General features: G+C 38.6%; 1 protein-coding gene across 1 annotated transcript in view; it reads right to left on the bottom strand.

Annotated features, from left to right (window-relative positions):
- Positions 1-21,870, bottom strand: part of DNAH17 (dynein axonemal heavy chain 17) — a 120,822-nt gene that overhangs the window by 85,063 nt on the left and 13,889 nt on the right. Inside the window, exons 8-22 of the mRNA XM_039345129.1 lie at positions 21,346-21,432; positions 20,924-21,091; positions 20,578-20,694; positions 18,577-18,845; positions 18,234-18,429; positions 16,963-17,109; positions 14,866-14,974; positions 14,432-14,535; positions 13,340-13,480; positions 7,040-7,183; positions 5,515-5,697; positions 4,050-4,304; positions 2,774-2,943; positions 1,777-1,999; positions 1,109-1,225 (exon numbers count right to left, since the gene is read on the bottom strand). Of these exons, the coding sequence (XP_039201063.1) occupies positions 1,109-1,225; positions 1,777-1,999; positions 2,774-2,943; positions 4,050-4,304; positions 5,515-5,697; positions 7,040-7,183; positions 13,340-13,480; positions 14,432-14,535; positions 14,866-14,974; positions 16,963-17,109; positions 18,234-18,429; positions 18,577-18,845; positions 20,578-20,694; positions 20,924-21,091; positions 21,346-21,432 (2,430 nt within the window). The remainder of the gene's footprint in view (positions 1-1,108; positions 1,226-1,776; positions 2,000-2,773; positions 2,944-4,049; positions 4,305-5,514; positions 5,698-7,039; positions 7,184-13,339; positions 13,481-14,431; positions 14,536-14,865; positions 14,975-16,962; positions 17,110-18,233; positions 18,430-18,576; positions 18,846-20,577; positions 20,695-20,923; positions 21,092-21,345; positions 21,433-21,870) is intronic.

Raw genomic sequence — 21,870 nt, forward strand, 5'->3', positions numbered from 1 at the left:
TGGTGCAAACCGGCTGAATCCTGCCACTGGGGAAGACCATCACTCTTTAAAACAGTCCACTCTGCCAGCCTGGCACAACCTAGTGTGAGGGAGAGCAACTCTCAGAATCTGCAATCTCCTGTAAGGTAACTGTTGTTAATGTAAGGATAGTAACTCTCCTGCAGCCAAACAAGGGCAGGGCCTCAGTCATCTGGCTGTCATTTTTTTAAAAAAAACAACAACTACTAATCTGGCCATGGTCAGTTGCAGGGCTGGCTTGTGCATGTAGAGCGCTCAGTGGGTGGCATGGCAGTCAGATGTAGGCAGAGGGGAGCAAAGGCAGCAAAATAGCCAACCTCAGCGTGCATAAAGTAGGGCACCCACTGGACAGCAGCAAAGGACCACAGGTAGTCCTTGATGTACAACCACAGTTGACACCAACATTTCTATTGTTAAGTGAGACATTTGTTAAGTGAATTTTGCCCCATTTTACTACCTTTCTTGCCTCAGTTGTTAAGTGAACTACTGCAGCTGATAAGTCAATAACCAGTTGTTAAGTAAATCTGGCTTCCCCATGGACTTTACTTGACAGAAGGTTGCAAAAGGGATCACATGATCTTGGGACACAGCCATGATCATAAATATGAACCAGTTTCTAAGCATCTGAATTTTGATCAGATGATCACGGGGATGCTGAAAACATCATAATTATGAAAAACGGTCATAAGTCACTTTTTTCAGTGCCATTGAACTTTGTACGGTCACTAAATGAATTGTTGTAAGTCGAGGACTATCTGTACTGAAAAGTCTCATTTTTTATTGTTTTGATTTTTTGCAGCCTGGCTCTGAATCTCTTGCACTGATGCAATCTGCTGGTCCAAGAGACTGCCCCAGACTGGTGATGTTTCCTTTTCTCCCCAAGAATTTTAATGAGTGGAAACCCCAAACCCCAGAAGTGTTGGAAAATAAGTGTTGGAAAAGGGGCCCTCTTGTGGAACGGGACCTTGCTGCAAGCAGTGGCAAGTATCCATCTTAAGTGTCTTTCGTCCCCTAATGTGCTTAATCTATGCTGTATCCATTGCTACTTGAGGGAGTTTGAGCAAAGTTGGAGTTTAATCATAAAACATACCTCAAATTGTTGGCATTTCCTTCGGATGATTGTAACTTCACTGGCTTGTAGAGGAGCCACATTTTGTTTGACTTGGAAGGACAACTTTTTGGTGTTGTTCCATTGTTCTGGCAAATCCTAAAATACAAAAAATATAACATCAAAAAATAAAAGTAGACATTTTGTTCATGCAGCTGTGAGAGACCTTTGGATGAGAGAAATAAATACAGACTATTATAGGTAATATGAGGAGAAAAAAAGAAAATAAAGAAGTCAGATAGCTAAATAAGAGGATGTAAAATTTATTGAGGACTTGGTCGATTTATATTTGTGACTTTTTGAATACCAGTTTCAGCAGAGTTAACAGTAAAGTACACAATACAACATCTATGACAGATCACACTGGATCTCAGACAGTTGAAACAGAATTATAGAATGGATCCCTGCAGATTGTATAAATTTAGAGTTTTATTAGGTATTTACTTTCCTAAATTATTTTTTCTCTAAATGTTCTGCACTTCTTTCTATTCCAGCATATAGGAAATATAAAAACATTTGATGTTTGGGATTGTTTATATTGTACAAAAGGAATCCTATCATTTTATACTATATCCAAAGTATTTTTTTTTTTAAAAAAAGATAACTAATGGCTAATTGTATCTAGTGAAAATTACTGCTGGTATACTTACATGCAACTGCATATGGATCTCTTCAGGCATTTCTTCTCCATACAATTTTAGTAATTCAATAGTCTGCTTTAGGGGCTCAAACATATTGTCAGTAGCTACTTGTCTCTCTTTGACTCTCATCAAGTGTGCCATCACTTCAACAAGCCCATCATAGTCACCTTCTTTCACTGGTTTAGTTAAGCCTGCATTTGCCTCTTTCATGAAAGTAGCAAGCTCTTGAAGGCTATAAAGGGCAGAAAAGTGATATTCTGGCTCTCTTCAATGCTTCTTCAATGCAGAAATAACATTGATTTGAACTTTAGAGAGTAGCCATGTTAGTCTATTTTACAGCAAATTTAAAAAGTGGTTTTATATAAACACTAATAAACTTACATCTTCAGCTTTCATAGTCAGTAGTGTTTCTTTTTGTCATAGAAAGCAATGATACCCTCTGAGAATTTTTTTTTTTATCTGAGAGGCAACATGCTGTCTCATCTTCTTAGCCTAGCCATGTTTTCTGTCTTTCTCTGCTGAGAGAAGACAGCTGGGGGGAGGAAGATTTTTTTCCCCAGAGGTCTAACTTTTAATCCCAACACTGGAATCATCCAGGGATAGTTGGAGATACAGAATAGAAAAAAGAAAGTGTTTCTTTACAAGGTACATGATTAAATTTGGTGCTGCCTCCCACAACATGTGGAAGTGGCTACTAACTCAGATAGCTTTAGAACTAGATTAGACAAATTGACAAAGGATAAGGCCACCAGAAATTACTAGCTATCATATTGTGTGACATTTTCACAATCAGAGTTGGCGTGTTTATTCAGTACAGTTGATAGCTAATTCAAGTGGGAGAGGTGTTATTACATCCATGTCCTACTTGTGGGCTTCCTAATTACAAATAGCCAATTTCTGAAGGTAATCACTGTGATTGCCTTGAACACATCCTTATTGGTGTGGGGGGGGGGAAGAGTTGTGTTATCAGATGTTTGGAAATTGTCAAAATAGTTTCTCATCCTACCTATTAGTGACATGATTGATGAGGTGCTGCTTGAACATTAAACTCCAGCGTTTGATAGTGTTCAGGAGTGCTTGCTTGAAGGGCCGACAGTCACTTTGCAGCCAACCATTGAACACTTTGGTATTATCAAACTTGGATACTTCTTCATATAGTTTTTCATATGTATCAATCTAGAAAACAAAAAAAAAGTTCAGAACAGAAATGGACCTAGTAGAGTAGGATTTCTACATAAACCTTCCTGCTGCCTATCTTTTCTAACTCTTTCACTGATGGAAGACATACAGGTGACTGGAGTATAAATGTGTGCTACAAAGTCTGCATAGTCAACTTCCCATTACTGCTGCAGAATTGAAAAAAGGTGGGGGGGGGAGGCTATCTTTTCTAGGGACAGAGCACCCTCTTCTGGTTGTGGATGATTAGCAAAAATACTTTACAAAAGATGAAGAAAAGAAAGCACAGATATTGAGGACAAAACAATTTTCAGGTTAAAAAAAAACACCATTGGGCATTTGTATAATTTATGTGGTGACCATTATTAAAATGTAGAAATTAGAAGAGACACTAGATGCACATTCTTATTAAAATCAATCTTACAGACCAAAGATAGGAAACAATATTCTAAGAATCAGATTTGGGGCATTATAAAACAAATAGGGCTGAACAGAGAGATGGAAAGAGAATGATTGAAATGAAGCCACTGAAAGAAGACACAAGATCAGTAATGGGATTCAGCCAGTTCGCACCACTTCTGCAGAACCGGTAGCTAATTTTTTGTTACCCAGACCCAGAATGGACTTCTGGAAGCGGCATCCACACAGAGAACCAGTTGTTCACATATTTGAATCCTACTACTGCACAAGATGCAGGGCTTTTTTTGTCATAGAATGCCCAGAACGGAGTTCCAGCACCTTTTTTGGATGGAACTTTGTAAGGTAGGCAAAGCGGGTTATAAGACGTGTGTGAGTTCTGGCACCTTTTTTTTTTTTTTTTACAAAAAAAGCACTGACAAGATGTATTATTTACACACCCTCATTAGCGGTGATGTGGCTATTACAGGTTAAGGAAACAGGGTAGGAGATATCCCCATAATATTACACTCTATGGTTTAGCCCAGGGGTAGGCAACCTTGGCTCTTTTATGACTCGTGGACTTCAACTCCCAGAATTCTGGGAGTTGAAGTCCACCAGTCATAAAAGAGCCAAGGCTGCCTACCCCTGGTTTAGCCAGATAAAGAATGAAAGTCTCCCTTGACACATCCATCCCCTCCTCTTCTAACCTGTAGCTGGAATTGCTCAAGAGTGGGTGCAACATGTGGCAAATACTCTTCGGCATGAGATTCAAGCTCCTCCTGTGTGAGAGCATGGCCAAAAGTGAGGAAGCGCTGCATGAATTCCTGGGGATCATCCATCCAAAGATAGGAGTATTTTTCAAAGGAGTCTTGATATTCCTCACCCTGCTTCATGGCATTCACCACAATGTTTGCCACTTCCTCCCGCATCTCTATTAGTTCTCCCATATCTTCCAAGTCAGTCTGCAAACATCAAGGACCATACTGGCATTAGATAATTATACAAACTAACTTGTTGCCTCCTGTAAAAAAGAAGTCATGTGTTGTATTAAATGAACATTTATTTATTTGTTACTTAATAATTAGAGTATTCCGGGGTTCTATATGACAGTTGCTTCTTTGCTATCTACTGAGAAAGAGCTTGTGTTACTTCTTTCATAGTGTCTGCCTGTTCCTGCATTTTTGTTTTTAACTATAGGAGAAATTTTCAGGAAATCTCTATCTGGGAACAAAAATTATAAATCAAATGGGAAAAGATCCCTAGGGGCCCCAGTGTGCATTACTTGAAAATATTGCAAAGGATAATATGTTTTTAATAGTAAAAGAGGATTTTTTTTTCCAAAATAGCTACTGTAATATACTGCTAAAACTGTTGAACTAGGACAGGGATTCCCACTCAATTGTGGAGCTCATTGCATCACTCTTCACCCATTGCCCTTTCTCATCCCAGCTCACACAATTATTTTGGGAACAGAATGAAGAATGTCTGCAATACTACCTTCCCACAGGAAATCATCACCACTGCTATCATGATGATGATGACCAGTGAGCTGTCCTTTGACTCAACCCTCCTTTAAAAAAAAATAAAAAGAAAAGGATGTCACAATGAGCATTAATACCAATTTATAACACTCATGATTTGCAAACTGTTGCTGGGCCTACTTGCTGCTGTGCCCATTAATTGCAGTTCCTTGGATGCTCAATTAGAGATTGCCTAAACAGACATTGTAGGGACATGGGTTATAATCAATGGTGGGGTTCAGCCAGTTCGCACCACTTTGGCAGAACCAGTAGCTAATTTTTTTTGTCCAGGCCCAGAATGGACTTTCGGAAGTGGCATCCACACAGAGAACCGGTTGTTCACATATTTGAATCCCACCACTGGTTATAATCTTCATTTTCAACCCTAGATATATCACTGCATGGTTCTCTCCTCAAAATAGGCATGCAGAAATTGGGGGGGGCACATTTAACAGTTCTTTAAAATATAAATATCCATTGCTCTTTCTTTGCCCCATCACAAACAATAAGAAAGTTGTGTAAAGCCAGGTGGAACCTAGTTTGATGTCCTCAAGGCATTTTGAGCCGGAATAATAGTCAACTCTTGCCTGAGTGGTTATCAGTTGTTCTAGATTTATTCAGGTGAAAAAAAGATCCATAGATTGGGACTAACCTTATAGCTAAATTTCCCTTCAGCCAGTCGGGGTATAAGCTTTGCTGTATCGTAGATATCATTCATTAAGTTTTCTACCATTTCCAGAAAACCTTGTTCTGCTCCCACTTCCAGCGATGGACGATACCTTAAGTCATCTTTATACAACTCCATCCGTACTTCAAATAAGGGGGCAACATTGGCCTGAAAGCACATTGGCGCAGTTTTCATTTGCCAGTTTTCAGTCTCATGTTCAAAATAAGTTTTTTCCCTTTTCTACAAGCTGACTGGTCCCTTGGTCCTATCTTTATTGTTATGGTCCTATTTTCAATGTATAAAGCAGACTTGCTTTCACTGAAACTGTATTAAATCGTTTTTAAGTATCTGACAATGTAATCAGCGGGTACATCAAGAAACCAGTATGTTTATGGATTCAAAAGAAAATTCTCTTTTTTATATCCCTTTTCTTTATTTGCATTTTGAATCCTTCTGATATCTGTTATTCAGTTTGGTTGAGAATGGTAATAATAAACTGCAGAACAATTGTAAAATGAGGGAAGAGAAGTAGTGGGGAGCAGCAGGACATACAGTACTTTCTCCACAGTTTTCAAAAGAATAGTTCCCATAGGTTTCAGTGGGAGGGGAATATGCATGCAATTGCCTGGAGTGGATAAAAATTGTGGGCTACATAGAAGAGAAAATGAGCTTTGAATCCAGTAAATCCAAAATTGCTCTTGCATCAGCGTGCCCTTTTGAGGACTATTAAAGAGCAATTGTGTATGAGTGTGTGTGTGTGTGTGTGTGTGTGTGTGTACACACATGCACACGCAATAGCACACCTCTTCAAAGTTGGGAACAGGACACTTCTGAACCCATGTAAGACCTCAGAGAATGCCATTTGAAAAGGTTTGGATTGCTCTGTTGGCTCATTAAAAAATACCAGTAGGTGGGCACGAACCCATCTTGCTTAATTGACTTTTACAGGTAGTCCTTGACTTATAACAGTTCATTTAGTGACCATTCAAAATTACAATGGCACTGAAAAAAAGTGACTTCTGACTGTTTTTCACGCTTATGACCATTGCAGCATCTTAATGGTCACGTGATGAAAATTCAGATGATTGGCAACTGCGACTGTCATATTTTTATGACAGTCGCAGTATCCCAGGCTCATATGATCACTTTTTGTGACTTTCCGATAAGTAAAATCAATGGGGAAGCCCAGTTCACTTAACAACCATGTCACTAACTTAACAACTGTTGTGATTCATTTAACAACTGTAGCAAGAAAAGTTGTAAAATGGGGCAAAATTTACTTAACAAATGTCTTATTTAATAATATAAATTTTGGGCTTAGTTGGTGGTCATAAGTAAGGACTACCGACCTATACTAAAAAACTGTCTTTGACCACAGAGTTTTAATTTATTGAGTTTTGATGCAAACATCTTCAAATTAGTAACAAATGCAAGATTGTGCCCATTAATACCTTTGTGTTTTAAAGGTAGCATTAAATAAAAAAATACTTCTGAAATTTCATTTACTTACATCTGCTGCCATATTGCTGAGTAGAAACTGCAGTGATTTGCGTATAAACTTAAAGTATCCATCTAAGATTATTTCATCTATATATTCTACATAATGAGACCATATTACAGTTGTCTTGTCAGCCTTGAACAACTCTGCATTTTCCTGGAGATAGAAAAAAAAATATTTCAGAGAAGCAATGAATCAGGTTTAATCAGATCCTTTCTGTCAATAGTAATTGCTTTAATGGTCATAAAAAGAGTCACTCAGCAATACTTCAGTAACGAGAATTTACACACACATGCATGACGTAATTTCCAATATGTATTCAATAAAGAGAAACTGAGGAAGAGAACTAAGAGATTAAAAATATGCTCAATTTAAGCATATCACATCACATATGGCTCTGCATCCACAATGATGGCAGAACCAAATAAATACAGGTAGTCCTCGACTTATAACAGTTCTTTTAGTGACCATTCAAAATTACAACGGTGTTGAAAAAAGTGACTCATGATGGTTTTTCACAGTTACAACCTTTGCAGCATCCCCCTGATCTTGTGATCAAAATTCAGATGCTTGGAAACTGGTTCATATTTATGGCCATTGTTGTGTCTCAAGGTCATGTGATCATATTTGTGGCCTTCTGACAAGCAAAGTCAATGGGGAAACCAGGTTCATTTAACAACCGAGTTACTAACTTATCAGCTGCAGTGATTCACTTAACAACTGAGGCAAAAAAGGTTGTAAAATGGGGCAAAACTCACTTAACAAATATCTCACTTAACAACAGAAATTTTGAGTTCAATTGTAATCATAAGTTGAGGACTACCTTTATAAATTATTTACCATGTAGTGCATTTAGGGCATTGTTTCTTCTCTCCCAGACAGGAACTCCTTCTGTAACATTTCTGTTTTTAAAGTAGGGCATGATCCCCTCAGAGCATTGTCTGTACTTTTTAACTGTGGGGGGTGGAAATGCTGTTGATTTGCAAGAAAATTTCTAGATTAGAAATCTGAGGTAAATACCACAACACAAGCATGTTTGGATTAAAACCAGGCCTTTATTGCGTTTCTGGCAGACTGACCAAAATATGCCAAAAGGGAGTGCAGCATGTGGTACTGCTGTGACCAATTTCATTATTTATGATGAAAAATTGAGAGTATGAATGAAGAATAAAATGAGATAAAGTAAGGTGATCAACTTTTTTACAATGAAAAGGAGGACACAAAAAAATTGAAGAAAAAATATCGTAAATAAAAGAAACATTTTATTCATTGCAACAATAATGCAGAATACACTATAATATGATAAATGCATAATAAAAACATTTGTAACAATAACATTTTATACTGTAATTATGCTTACATGCCACGCCCCCGCCCCCAGCCGCCCCGCCAGCACTGCTGCCCCACTGTGTAGAGCGGGCCCCGCAGCTCCCAAAGCACCAGCTGTGCCGGCTCAAGCCCCGGGGGGGCAGCCTGCCATCGACACACCCCACCTGCAGCTGCCCCATCAGCACCACCGCCCACTCTGCACAGCCCCGTGTAGAGCAGACCCCGCGGCTCTCACAGCACAGGGCACAGCCGGCCACTGCCGCCCATCACACCCCTGCCCGCAGCAGCCCCACTGCCCTGCCTCTTGCGCCTGCAGCCATTATTGCCCTAGCAGGGCTGAAGATCAAGAGAAAGTTACCATGGCATCACCGCTCCAGTCTCCTCCAGGTATCTTTGGAACTAACTAGGAGATGGTGTAGTTGGGTAGCAGGGAGGAGTGCAAAGTTCCTGCCAATTCGCCTTCGCTGCAGACAACTTACATGTGCAAAGTTTGCTGACCGGGTGTTTTGGCACGCTCAGCAGCAATTCCTATTGGCTTTCAAAAGCCAATAGGGGGAGTAGAAAAGCTCATGAAAAAGTTGAAAAAAAAACATCAAAAAAAGGTGCCGGAACACCATTCTGAGCGTTCTATGAGAAAAAAAAGCCCTGCAGATTAGTCTTCAAATATCAAAAAGGAGGACATGTAGGAGGACACTTTTCGAGGGAGGACAGAACTTAAAAAAGGAGGACTGTCCTCCCTAAAGGAGGACGGTTGGTCACCTTAGATAAAGGGTTAGAATGTCCATGAGAGAGCTCTCTCTCTCTCTCTTTTGTTGATGTCAGTTGTGATTCTTGGACAAAAATGATTAAGGAAGAAAAAGAAAGGAGATAAAAGTATTGAAATTCAAATGGCTGCAGAAAAAGAAAGAATAAGACAATATTAGCAGACAGATCTCTAAGCAGACTGAATGAATGATGGGCAGAGAAAAAGGGAAGCTCTGTGGAAGAAAAGGAGATGCCACAGCAGTACGGGGGGGGGGGGGGAAGGCCCCTGGAATGGTGAAGTGAAAATCTCCATGCATAGGAATGATGGCTGCAAAAAGAGAGAGAGAGAGAGAGAGAGAGAGAATGAGAGAAATATATTGTATAATGTATTCGGAGAGAAAAATGTGCAAAGACCTTTATCAAGTAAAGTGGAGAATGTTTAACAATAAAAGAAGCAGTGAAAAAAAAACAGCAATTTTGATGGAAAATAAGAACTATTTTTGAAGTAGGCCATGAGGAGCAAATATGGAGCCTGCAGCAAAGTGGATGGAATTAAAAATAAATGGAGGAAATTCAGGGTGATAATTAAGTGAGGGAAAAGGAATATTTTAGAGATTCTCACAGGAATAATAGTGATATGTTGAAAAGTAGACTTGAAATGAATGTTATAAGTGTTGGTATAAAAAAATGAATAAAAAGGAAATAATACACACTGCAAGAACATTGAAAAATTGCCTGGTTGGTGGTGTAGATAGGATAACTACAAGAATATTAAAATATAAAAAAGATTTGCTTGTGGAATGACTATGCAGTTTACATAAAATATAGCATCTATGCCTGGCAGTGGGTAGTACATAATATGAGAACTGTTGAAAGAATGCTTGTCTAAAGAAGCAAAAACAGTTGTATATACAACTGTATTTCTGTCTACTTTCCTAAGAGTTGGGTATGTCAGGAGAAAGTAAGCTGAATGCAGTGAAAATAGGAACTTAAAAATAGTGTGGTAAAACAAGAAGAGCTAGGTCAAGACTGAATGAATGCTATATAAACTTGGATTGAATTAAAAAATGATTGATATGAAAGAAAAATGTTCAGGCAGCTCTGCCATTATACAGAGAAAAGATGAGGGTCCAAAACAAACATGGGTCAAGAAGAAGATTGAAAAAGCGTCGATGGTTTTCTTAGCTTTTTAAACATCTAACAAAAGAAAAGAAAAATAGACAAGATAAAGTAGGAGTATCAATTTTTGGTAGAGAATAAAAGCCAGAGGATACAACTTTGTTTTGCAGGCCTGTTCAAATTGGGCATCTCTAGGACATATATGGTTTATAGGCCCTAACATGCCTTTTATATCTTAGAAGTACACTTCTGAATAACAGATCAAGCAAACTCACATTTGAGATGTACATCTCAATTTTACTTATAGCAGTTCCTATTTATAAATTAAGCTATGGACATTTAATACCAACCAGTATCTTCTTTCTTGGAAGAAGCCACCTGGAAATTTAAGGAACTGCTTTGAGTAACATGGCTCTGGTCTGGCTTCATGAGAGCAGAAAGAATATGATCAAGAAAAGAGAAATTCCAAATCTATATTGTAAACTTTCCTTGTACTTAAGGTGACCAACCGTCCTCCTTTTGGGAGGACAGTCCTCCTTTTTTGAGTTCTGTCCTCCCTCAAAAAGTGTCCTCCTAAATGTCCTCCTTTTCCATATACCCTCCTCCTTTTGGGAGGACAGTCCTCCTTTTGGGAGTTCTGTCCTCCCTCGAAAAGGTCCTCCTAAATGTCCTCTTTTTCTATATTTAAAGACTTATCTGCAGGGCTTTTTTTTCCTCATAGAACGCCCAGAAGGTGTTCCGGGACCTTTTTTTGATGGTTTTTTTCAACTTTTGCCTGAGCTGTGCTACTCCCCCTATTGGCTTTCGAAAGCCAATAGGAATTGCTGCTGAGCACGCCAAAACACCCAGGCGGCAAACTTTGCACGTGCAAGTTGCAGGAACTTTGCACCCCTCACTGCTACCCAACTACACCATCTCGTACTTAGTTCCACAGATAGCTGGAGGAGACTGGAGCGGTAAGTTTCTCTTGATCTTCCCTGTTCGGTTCTACACGGGGATGCACAGGGTATGCTGTGGTGCTGGGGGGTGGCTGCAGGGCCAGAGCCAGCGCGGCTGGTGCTTTGCTAGCCTCAGGGCCAGCTCTACGGGGATGCGCAGGGTGGGCAGTGGTGCTGGGGGGCGGCTGGGGGGACAGCTGCAGGGCCAGAGCCAGAGCAGCTGGTGCTTTGCCTTTGCGAGCCATGGGGCCGGCTCTACAGGGATGCGCAGGGTGGGCGGTGGTGCTGGGGGGGCGGCTCAGGGCCGGAGCTGGCTCGGCTGGTGCTTTGCGAGCCGCGGGCCTGGCTCTCCACGGCAGGGCAGCGGTGCTGGCGGGGCGGCTGTGGGTGGGGGCGCGGTGGGCAGTTGACCTTCCATGGGCCGCGCCAGCTGGTGGTCTACGCAGTGCTGACCTGCGCTGCCACCACCTCACCCTGCACATCTACGTGGCCATCCTGGAGCGCCTGGCTTACAACACCTGCCTCCACCGCCCACCCCCGCGCAGTCCAGCCGTGTAGATTTTTGGACAAGTGAGAAATCGAGATTGAATGTTGATACTCTAGCTGCAGCACTTGCCGTAAAATTCAATATGAAGGATATTTCTTGTTCAGATATTTCCAATATATTGTTAGAAGATGATATATTGACAAAAAATATTCATTCAATGGAAAAGTACTCATTTAAATAATTAATAGGCATGTAAGCATAATTACAATATAAAATGTTATTGTTACAAATGTTTTTTATTATGCATTGATCATATTATAGTGTATTCTGTATTATTGTTGCAATAAATACAATGTTTCTTTGATTTACGATATTTTTTTCTTCAATTTATTCGTGTCCTCCTTTTTGTTGTAAAAAAGTTGGTCACCTTACTTGTACTGCAATCACTTTTACAATGTCACTTCAGGAATAGAGCTAGAATGCAAAGAACAGCTGAACCATAGTGTCACTGCAATTTGCTAAACGGACAATAGAGGCTGAAATACATATATTCTTAAAGGTCCACTTATAGAAAACCCAGAAAATATTATGCCTCTCTGATGCCATTAATGGAACTTAATGGCACATAAATAAATAAATGATACTATTTAATGGTTATCGTGTTCCTTTCATTCATGAATACAAGCACTTTATCTGGAAGGTTACAAATTTCACTGATGGAAATCTGAGGCTGAATAAAAATTATTTGGCTGGGAGAGGTTACATATTAAAAACAGATTTAAATCCACAGCTCCTTTTTACTTGACCCTCCTGTGAATATGAATTCAATGTTATTCAAGGATTTTTGCAGTTCAGGGTACTGGTAGATATATTGTAAGGCATCGGCATGATTTTCTCAGTAGTTGCTCCAGTGAGATAGATAGATAGATAAATAGATAGATAGATAGATAGATAGATAGATAGATAGATAGATAGATAGATAGATAGATAGATAGAAAGCTTTTCCCTGTCTTCAGGTTAAGCATCTACATAATGCCAATTAGTTTTTAAAAGGCATTTTATAAAAAATCAATTAGCAAAATAACAGTTATTCATTAGGCTGGACCACTTATATTGTTTAAGCACACTTTACAGCTACCTGAGTATTTTAAAATCATTTTGTAAAGTGCCTTATGAATCTTCAAGATGAAGACTAGAAATGTTCTAAATCAATCACTTAAAATAAATATTGCTGTTTCCTACCTCCAAAAGTATTTCAGCTTGGTACTTCATACTTTACAAGGAGTATACAGTACATATTTCAGGCTAACATCCTCCACTGAGGAAAAACTTCCAAAAGTAGCTAGTAATGATGTAATTCCAAAAGTAAGCATTCTTAACATATTATATAAAGTACTTGATTGCAGCCACATAGGGTGTAAAAGAAGGGCTGGAGCTCAACAATAATGCATATACTTTATATGCAAAAAAATCTTGGATTTAATCCTTGGTGTATCTAAGTAAGATTCATAAAGATCAACCAATGGAGGCAATACTATATAATCAATACTGAAAGAGATGAAGCCAATCTGATTTGATAAGACAATTTCCTATGTTTCTGAAGGTATGTATAAAAACTAGTACTGTTGACAAACATAATATTCAACAAATGGTCTACATTACTGTGAAAACTATCTTTCTCTCTCTCCTTCATACCTCCACCATACTCTGGATCTTCTGCCCAGCATCTTTGATGGCTGCATAGCGTTTGTTTATATTTGTTTGTCTTCCATCTAGATCAAGAAGAGCTGTCTCCTTGTTGTCTTTCCTTTCAAACAAAGGACTAGCTGACCATTCCTGTAAGAAGAAACAGGATAGGAAAAAGTTCCTTTACAGCAGCTGTCACAAATAAATCTGTAGCCAATGCAATCCTAGGTTGCATTAAGAGAGGGATAGAATCAAGATCACGTGAATTATTAGTAACACTTTATAAAGGCTTAGTAAGTGGTCTTAAGTGTGGTTTACTAAGGCTTTATAAAATGATCACCATATTATAAAAAAGATGTAGAGACTCTGGAAAGAGTGCAGAATAAAACAACAAAGATGATTAGAGGGATGGAGGCTAAAGCATATGAACAACGGTTGCAGAAATTGGGTTTTCTAGTCGAGTGAATAGGGGTGACATGATAGCAGTATTCCAATATTTGAGGGGCTGCCACAAAGAAGAGGGGGTCAACTTATTTTCCAAAGCACCAGAAGGCAAAATAAGAAATAATGGATGGGAACTAATCAAGAAGAAAAGCAATCTAGAACTAAGGAGAAATTTCCTAACAGTGAGAACAATTAACCAATGGAATGGCTTGCATTCAGAAGTTGTGGTTGCTCCATCACTGGAGGCTTTTAAGAACAGACTAGACAGTCACTAGTCTGGAATGGTATAGGGCAGACATGTCAAACTTGCGACATCATATGATGTCGCGCGATGTATTGGAGCTTTTTCCCCATTGCTGGCAATGGGGTGGGCGCGGCTTCGTTGTGACACATCTGGCCCACAGACCGGCAGTTTGACACCCCTGGGATAGGGTTTCCTGCTTGAGCAGGGGTTTGGACTAGAAGACCTCCAAGGTCCCTTCCAATTCTGTTAACCTATTCTGTTAAAACTAAAATAAAGGAACCTCCTTTTTTAAAGAAACAGGATAGGAAATTCTTTCACAGCAGCTGTCACAAATCTGTAGCAGAACAAAATTAAAACTAAAATCAAGGAACCTTCTTTTTTTTTTAAGTGTCTGGTAGCAGTGCTTTACTCACTTGCATAAGCTGACCAATATTCTCCACATTTAATTTTGTTTTTTGAATTCTTGTCTCTAAATCATATAAAACATTTCTCATCTCCTGAATATAATCCATAACACCTGGATGGGCAATGGAAGGGAAATTTAGTTAGTAGCTAGAATTTATACTTTCCCATGGATTTAATATCCAATTCCCATACTTTCTTCACTGAAATACATCTGGTATCATGGCGCTAGAAACAAAGGGCCATAAGAACACAAGAATGGCACTGCTGGCCCTTCTAAGCAAATCAAATATCTCTGGTTGTCCTTGTAAGAAAGAGACACAAAAAATATTCCTCTCCTGCTCTTGGTTCCTAATACTGATATTTCAAGGCATACTCCCTGCCCCCCGTAGTTTGGAAATAATGAGTTTCGGGGCAGATCCCAGCTTGTAATAGATAAATGTACCTTCATTACTCCAAAACACATTGGTCTCAGCTTTCTGTAGGCCAACATCAATTTCTTCCAGCTCAGTTTTGACCAGAGGAAGTTCTACTGGCAAAATTGTTCTCTTGATCTAAAAATGGATAGATCAAATAAAAATAAATAGTTTATTTCGGAATGCATTCTTAATTCATTTTATAGATACTGCATATGGTATTGTCTTGATAGCGGCATATTTTGTTTTAGCCCTTATTCTAAATATTCAGCAAGTTTAAGAAAACCTGCGTAGCTTGCAGACTTATATACAGTACAAGTTTTATCTGCAGGGCTGAACTCTGAAAGAAACAGGCTGCTGCTTTTTTCAAAGGATAATCTGCGTCAGTGGTGGTGAACCTATGACACGGGTGCCAGAGGTGGCACTCGGAGCCCTCTTTAGGGGCACATGTGCCGTTGCCCCAGCCTTGCCTCCCCCCATGACCCCCTCCTCTCCAGCAGCCCCCTTGAAGGAAACTCACCTTCGAGCATGGCCCACACGGAGCAGCGCAGCCAAGGACATGGCAGCCAGGCAGCGTAGACAAGACTCTGCCCTCACATCCCATCATGCACGTGATGCTGCAGGGCGCGGGCAGAGGGTGTGGCTGCCATAGCGCTACTGGGTGGCCTGGGCGATCTGCGGCGGGCCCTGGAGGCAGTGAGTGGTCCTGTGGGCAGGCAGGGCAGGGGATGGGGGGGCAAAGTGGGGGCGAGCAGGGAGGTGGAGCAGGGGTGGGGCCAGTTTTTGGGCACTCGGTCTCTAAAAGGTTCGCCATCACTGATCTAAGTAATGCCTCATGAGCCAATTATAATACCTTCCAATTTATTCACATAATGAATGGATGGATACATGAAATCATTCCTCATTGTTTCCTGACAAAGAAAGATATGTTGTGCCAACTTTATAATCTACTGGAATTAAAGGAAGGAGGGATTTGTCTTAAAAAAAGGAACAGAGGAAGAAAATGGGAAGCTGCTAAGATTATAACAAAAAGCAAAAATAAAATATGACATCGGGAGATAGTTGCAACAGTATTTGATTACTCCCACTGTCTTCTAGTTCAGAAAACCTTGATAAAACTTTTCTGAGTTGAGCATTTTATTGTTGAATGCCAATTCAGGGCACTGAAAAATAGCCACTCAGGTCAGGATTCTGAATGATTCTACATCACAGAGACATGTTACGTGACATTTGGAGAATTAATTTCTTCAAGCTTAGCCGGATGCATCAGCAGACAATATCTGGGCAACAGGGTGGCGAATTTCCAATGATCTGTCATCATTTTGTTATGTGTTTGGGATAGAAATTTTGTCTGGCCTCCCTTTCCAACATATGAATGTGTAGTCTGAGAAATGTGCCAGAGTTCTCTAGACTTGCATTTTTTTGGGTAGATTTAGCATTTGCTCTGACTATCTAAACTACTGGGTAAAATGGGGCTCACGATTATGTGGCCAGTCCAAATTAGCCCCTGGTACTATTTATCTATCGAAGTATATTTGATTCCAGTTTTCTGTGTTTGGTGGCATAAAATTTAGGTTTAATAATTCTGTTGCGATGGACTGATCATTACCTAAGAAATGAATCATTATTCAGACCATCGCTTATTGTGACTCAGAGCTTCTACTGATTAAGAACTAATGAAATTGTTTCAACTCAGCAAGATGGATTTAAATTATTTCTATTAGATTCCCACAACTCAAAGATGGTTTATGAACTATTAGTTGTCTTGAGGCCTATCTGAAAGACAACAGAGTTTGCCTACTTTCTAAGACCCTTGGGACCTTTCATCCATAGAGAGGGCTTTCTCAGTGGTTGCTAAATCAAGAATGAATTGCTAGGGAAGATGGTTCCCATTCCACTGATGGACAAACACATTTTGATTAAGACAAACTATTTGACCTTAAATTGACAAACTGTTGAAAAAAAGATTGGCATGTTTGCTACAATTAAGGTCTTTCTTTGAACCTTTATGAATCTTAATGCTTTAATTCCAACTTTATTTTATCTCCATTTTATTGTTAGCCATACTGACCTCTATTTCTAGTGAAGGAGTGTGATTTACAATCAGGCAGCTGATAAATAAATACCTTATTGTACCAGCCAACAATGAGGTCTAAGTTGTCCACAAACTTCTGCAAAGTTTCATTCTGAGAGAAGAGGCTGCCAGCACTGTCTGGAATTTCTTTTTGCTGCTGAAAGTTCAGGTACTTGACTTCACGGAGAACAGCTATGAGCTGTATAGGAGGAATGCAGCAGTGAAAAATAAGTGCTTTTCCAAATGTAGAAAACAAAATTGAGCTAAAAATGTGATGGGCTGTTGGCTGGATATGCTTGTAACACAACAGGAAGTAAGTAAATGAACAGGGATAAACCAATCTAGTTCTATCCATTCCTATAATGTTCAAATAAGTTCAATTCCATTTCTACATAAAGCTGTGTGTAGCTAATATTTAAGTCTGATTGCTATTCACATTGTTGAGGAAGTTTCCCTTTCAATGAAAAGAACAGCTATGATGATCCAAATCCGATGATAGTAGCTAAAGCACATCTCCTCCTTAGCCTGTATAAGGAATTCTTACAGGTTTTAATGAGTAGCAAAAGACTTTGGATACTCAGTAATCAAATAAAGAACATATCACCTGGTTTACTGGTATAATCAAGGTCCTGTGAAGTTTGAAAGCTCATAAGCAACCTAATTAATCTTCTTTAAACAGAATTAATTTCAAAAACTAGTAAGGATACTCTGTCTGCTATGTAACAGATTATTATTTTGGGAAAGATTCTATTAGCATCAATCAATCCTCAATTTATGACCACAATTGAGCCCAAAATGCTGTTGCTAGGCGAGACAGTTATTAAGTGAATTTTGCCCCATTTTACAATCTTTCTTGCCACAGTTGTTAAGTGGATCACTGCAGTTGTTAAGTTAGTAACAAGGTTGTTAAATGAACCTGGTTTCCTCATTGCCTTTGCTTGTTAGAAGATCACAAAAGTTGATCACATGATCCTGAAACACTGCAACCATCATAAATTTGAGTCAGTGGCCAAGCAGCTGAATTTTGATCATGTGACCATGGGGATGCTGCAACCATCTCATAAGTCATTTTTTTCCATGCTGTTGTGACTTTAAATGGTCACTAAATGAAATATTGTAAATTGAGGACTACCTGTACTAAAGAAGCATCGTACACAGATGCTGGATCATGCCCATCATTCCCAGATAGAATAGTCAGTGCTGGCTGAGAATCAGGGATCCTGTATATCTGGAGTCTGCCATTTTGGAGAAGACTAAAAACTTGCAGTCAAGCTGACCATCGAACTGAAATGATGCTAGCACGCTTCTGCATTATTTACCAACCTCTTTGCTGAAATTGACACTAATAAGTCTTGTTTCTGGATCTCTTTGGATCAGTGGTTGTTCTAGATTAAACTGGCATTCTCTGTCAACTCTGGCGATCCACTCTGCATAAATTCTTTCCCGGTAACCTTTCAGCAAACGTATCATCTCATCGTACTTTCCATATATCAGTTTGGCTTCAGAACTGACCATTACCCTGCAAAGAGGAAAGAAATCCCTCAGTTCCAGAAGGGAAATAGAATTTAATTAACATTAGCCTGAACAAAGCTAATAGCCTGTAATTCTACTCCAGGGAAAATATTACTAAAGACTGGATAGTCGGTAATGACAGATTGTTACTTACGGATGATCAATGGTATGCAACTCTTTCCTTGGGATCTGCAATCGTTCCTGTAGTTCTAAAGCCCATTTCAGTTGCCCAGCAACAGGTGGCATATTTTTGCTAATGGGAGGCACATGATCTCCAGTTTGAGTAGCAGCTATCTGGGCATCATACAAAATCTTTGCATTGTCCAATTCAACATTGAACATCTCCAAAAGTGTAGCGTAATGGGGAGCGGCATCTGCTTTGATCAATGGTCGTTCCAATAGAGATGAAAACATATGGATTTGCTGGAGAAGAAAAGTGGTACGAATAAGTATGTCTATAGATAAACATACACATACATATATGGAATGTATCCCTTATCTTTCAATATACTGTACATCTGCAGAAAATTTTTGAGGTTCTTTAAGAAGTTTTTCCTTGTCATACTTCTTGGTATGCTACTTCATCCCCATGAAGCAACCTGCAAGGTTAATGGATAAATAGGATTGTAATCTTAAAGGTAACAAAAAGAGCCAACTGCCTGAACAAAATAACATTGGTTCCACTGTCTTCTTTTGTGCTGTAGTAGGATTTGCAAGTTATTGAAGAAGTTATTGAACCAAGGTAACCATGGGAGGAATGCAAGGAATGCAACAGCACAAATAACAATGCCTCCATTGTCCTATATTCAGAGTGAAAGCTACCATTTGTCTCTTTCCTTGCACAGCTTGGCATTTAGGAATCTATTTCCTACATAAAGAAACTGGGACACAAAATGTACTTTGTGCAGCATGAATCGAACAGTTTATTCTTTAAAATATATTTCCCCCGTTCATGGTAATAATGCTTTATTGCTCCCTTATGGTTTTAGCAATTCTAAAATTTTGTAGCTATCATAAAATCAACCAGAACTCAGACAGGCAATTCCTTTTTCAAAAAAAAAACAAAAAGTTTCAGCATCATCTTACAAAATTTATCTCTACTCCAAATACCAACTCTTTTTGCAACAACTCATTGTTTCCTTTGTTGCCCACCAATATAATGGGGATAAAAATGGTAATAGAAGTATGGGTGAATTGATATTTTTGTGCTTGTAAACCCTACATCACTTTTCACTGTTTTCCTCAAAATGATACCCTTATATCAGTGTTCTCAAACTGCTAATCAGACAAGATAGATTTTAAACATAACAAAAGAACAGCCCATTACTAGAAACTATATTTTACTGGTGATGATAGTAATGGAATATACTATGAAGAAACAAGTTTACATACATTTCAAATCTATATTAACTCCTGATAAATCTTTTGAAATCCTAATTATAATTAGTTGGAAATGGCAAAAGTTCATTTACCCATTTCTTGACCCCAGGATCTTGATTTGGATTGTTAATAAAATCCATAAAGTTCATGATTCTGTGTGAAAGAAATCTGGTGGTTCCCATTGCAGATATTGTAAGAGGAGAACCACATTAGTCTATGGTATCCAAAAATTAAAAAAAAAAATCTGGTAGCAACTTTCCAGCCTAACAAATTTGCTTACTGGCCAAAACTTTCATGAACTACAGTTTAAGAAATCTGGCATCTGATGAAGTGAACAATTGTTCATGAAAGTTATGCTCCCTAATCAATTTTTTTACATTAGAATTCTTCTGATTTGTGAAATGAATAATTCTGGAAATACTTCCAGTCCTTTATCAAGTCAGTAAATTCTTCTCTGTCCGAAAAACATAGGCAGCCAATAGTAGGACTGGTCTACCCAGTCTCTGGAGGGCTAGAGTGGAGTTAAATATATTGGTGGGGATTGATCTTAGGAGCTGTTTAATTCTGAAAGAGTCAGAGAAGTTACAGTAATGCTGTTTCATATTGACCACAGATTAGAAAACCAATTCTTCAGATCAGAGATAGAATTGGAAAAGATTTCCAGGTTAGCTGGTCATAAAAAGGGTTTTCCACTGTCCAGAACAGAAGCAGCTATTTGTCCTACTACCAGGGTTTTAGATAAGAAACAGATAAAGCTTCACAAGAATACGAATACCTTGACAGCTGATTCAAAACTGGAACAGTCAACAAATCCTTGATAGAAAATGGTGCCCAAACGCCTATCCAAATCCTGGATTTTGATCTCAAAATCTGCATAATCTTCATCAAATTGCTTTAAATATCAAAATAGAATAAATTAGATCAGGCAAAATCAATATATGTGGACTTTCAGAAATTATTAAATCTCACTCCTGATCAGAGAAGCATCTGGCCCAATTTACATTACAAGAAATGCATTTGTTCCTCTAGCAATTATAAACACCAGGATTTCCTAGGTTATACTAAGTGAAGAATTAATCAGTTTTATTAGTACATCTGTTTTCTATCATAAAAGGACCAACCTCATCTGCCGGGTCTAAGGGATCATATTTGCATTCTGCAAAAACTTTCACATGTTCAAGAACCTCTTCATAAATTTGGAATACCAAACTCCCTAGGATGTTGCCTCTCACACCACCCAGTTCAATTTTCTCCAGTTTGAGAAATTCAATTGCAGTCATATAAAGTTCCTTAAAAAGACAAATAACCAAGTTATTCACAGATTTTTTTTTTTTAAAAAAATTTTTTTAAAGAGCCATTGTTCACAAAACAATTTTGTCTAATTACAGTTTTAAAAAATGGAGTAGGACTTTAAAGTTTAGAGTTTTATAATTACTGATATGTTATATAAATAATCTGCTTTTCTATAAGAATACAGTATATAATATTATGCTAATCATTATTCCAGTTGTTTCACATTTTATAGCAGCTACTTAATTCCTACCTCTATGGTCTTCAGTCTGTGAAAAAATAAATTCATTCTTGTAAAGACAAGAGTAGAGGGAAATTCCCAGTACTGAGGTTCTTTATCCTGAAAATATAAATAAAAATATTTTATTTTATTTATTAAATTCGTTTACTGCCCACCTTCCTGCAATAGAGCTAATATCAGGTCTCAAAAAAAAAAAAAAAAAGAAGTAGGAAATGTTTGCACAACATGGCTTCTTAAATTCTTTCCAACCTATATTTGTGGTGAACACAGGAGACATCTTTAATGAAATAATATGATTTGTGTGTATGGTCTTTCTTCCCAAGGTGTGCACATGGGCAAAAGAAAGGTGATCCAATTATGGTAGATGAATATATGTTGCCTCTATATATGTGTTTCACCAGTTTAGCTGTCCCATTTCCTAATACCTTTTCTCTTTGAAATAAGCTGGTTAAAGTTTCTGTGAGAATCTTGCTTTTTAATTGTAAGGAGCTGTTAAGGAGCTGAATTTTTGGCAGCCAAATTATACATTTGCCAATT

This window comes from Crotalus tigris, unplaced genomic scaffold (assembly GCF_016545835.1).
Source record: "Crotalus tigris isolate CLP2741 ecotype Arizona unplaced genomic scaffold, ASM1654583v1 scf7180000017551.9496454, whole genome shotgun sequence".
Lineage (NCBI taxonomy): Eukaryota > Metazoa > Chordata > Lepidosauria > Squamata > Viperidae > Crotalus > Crotalus tigris.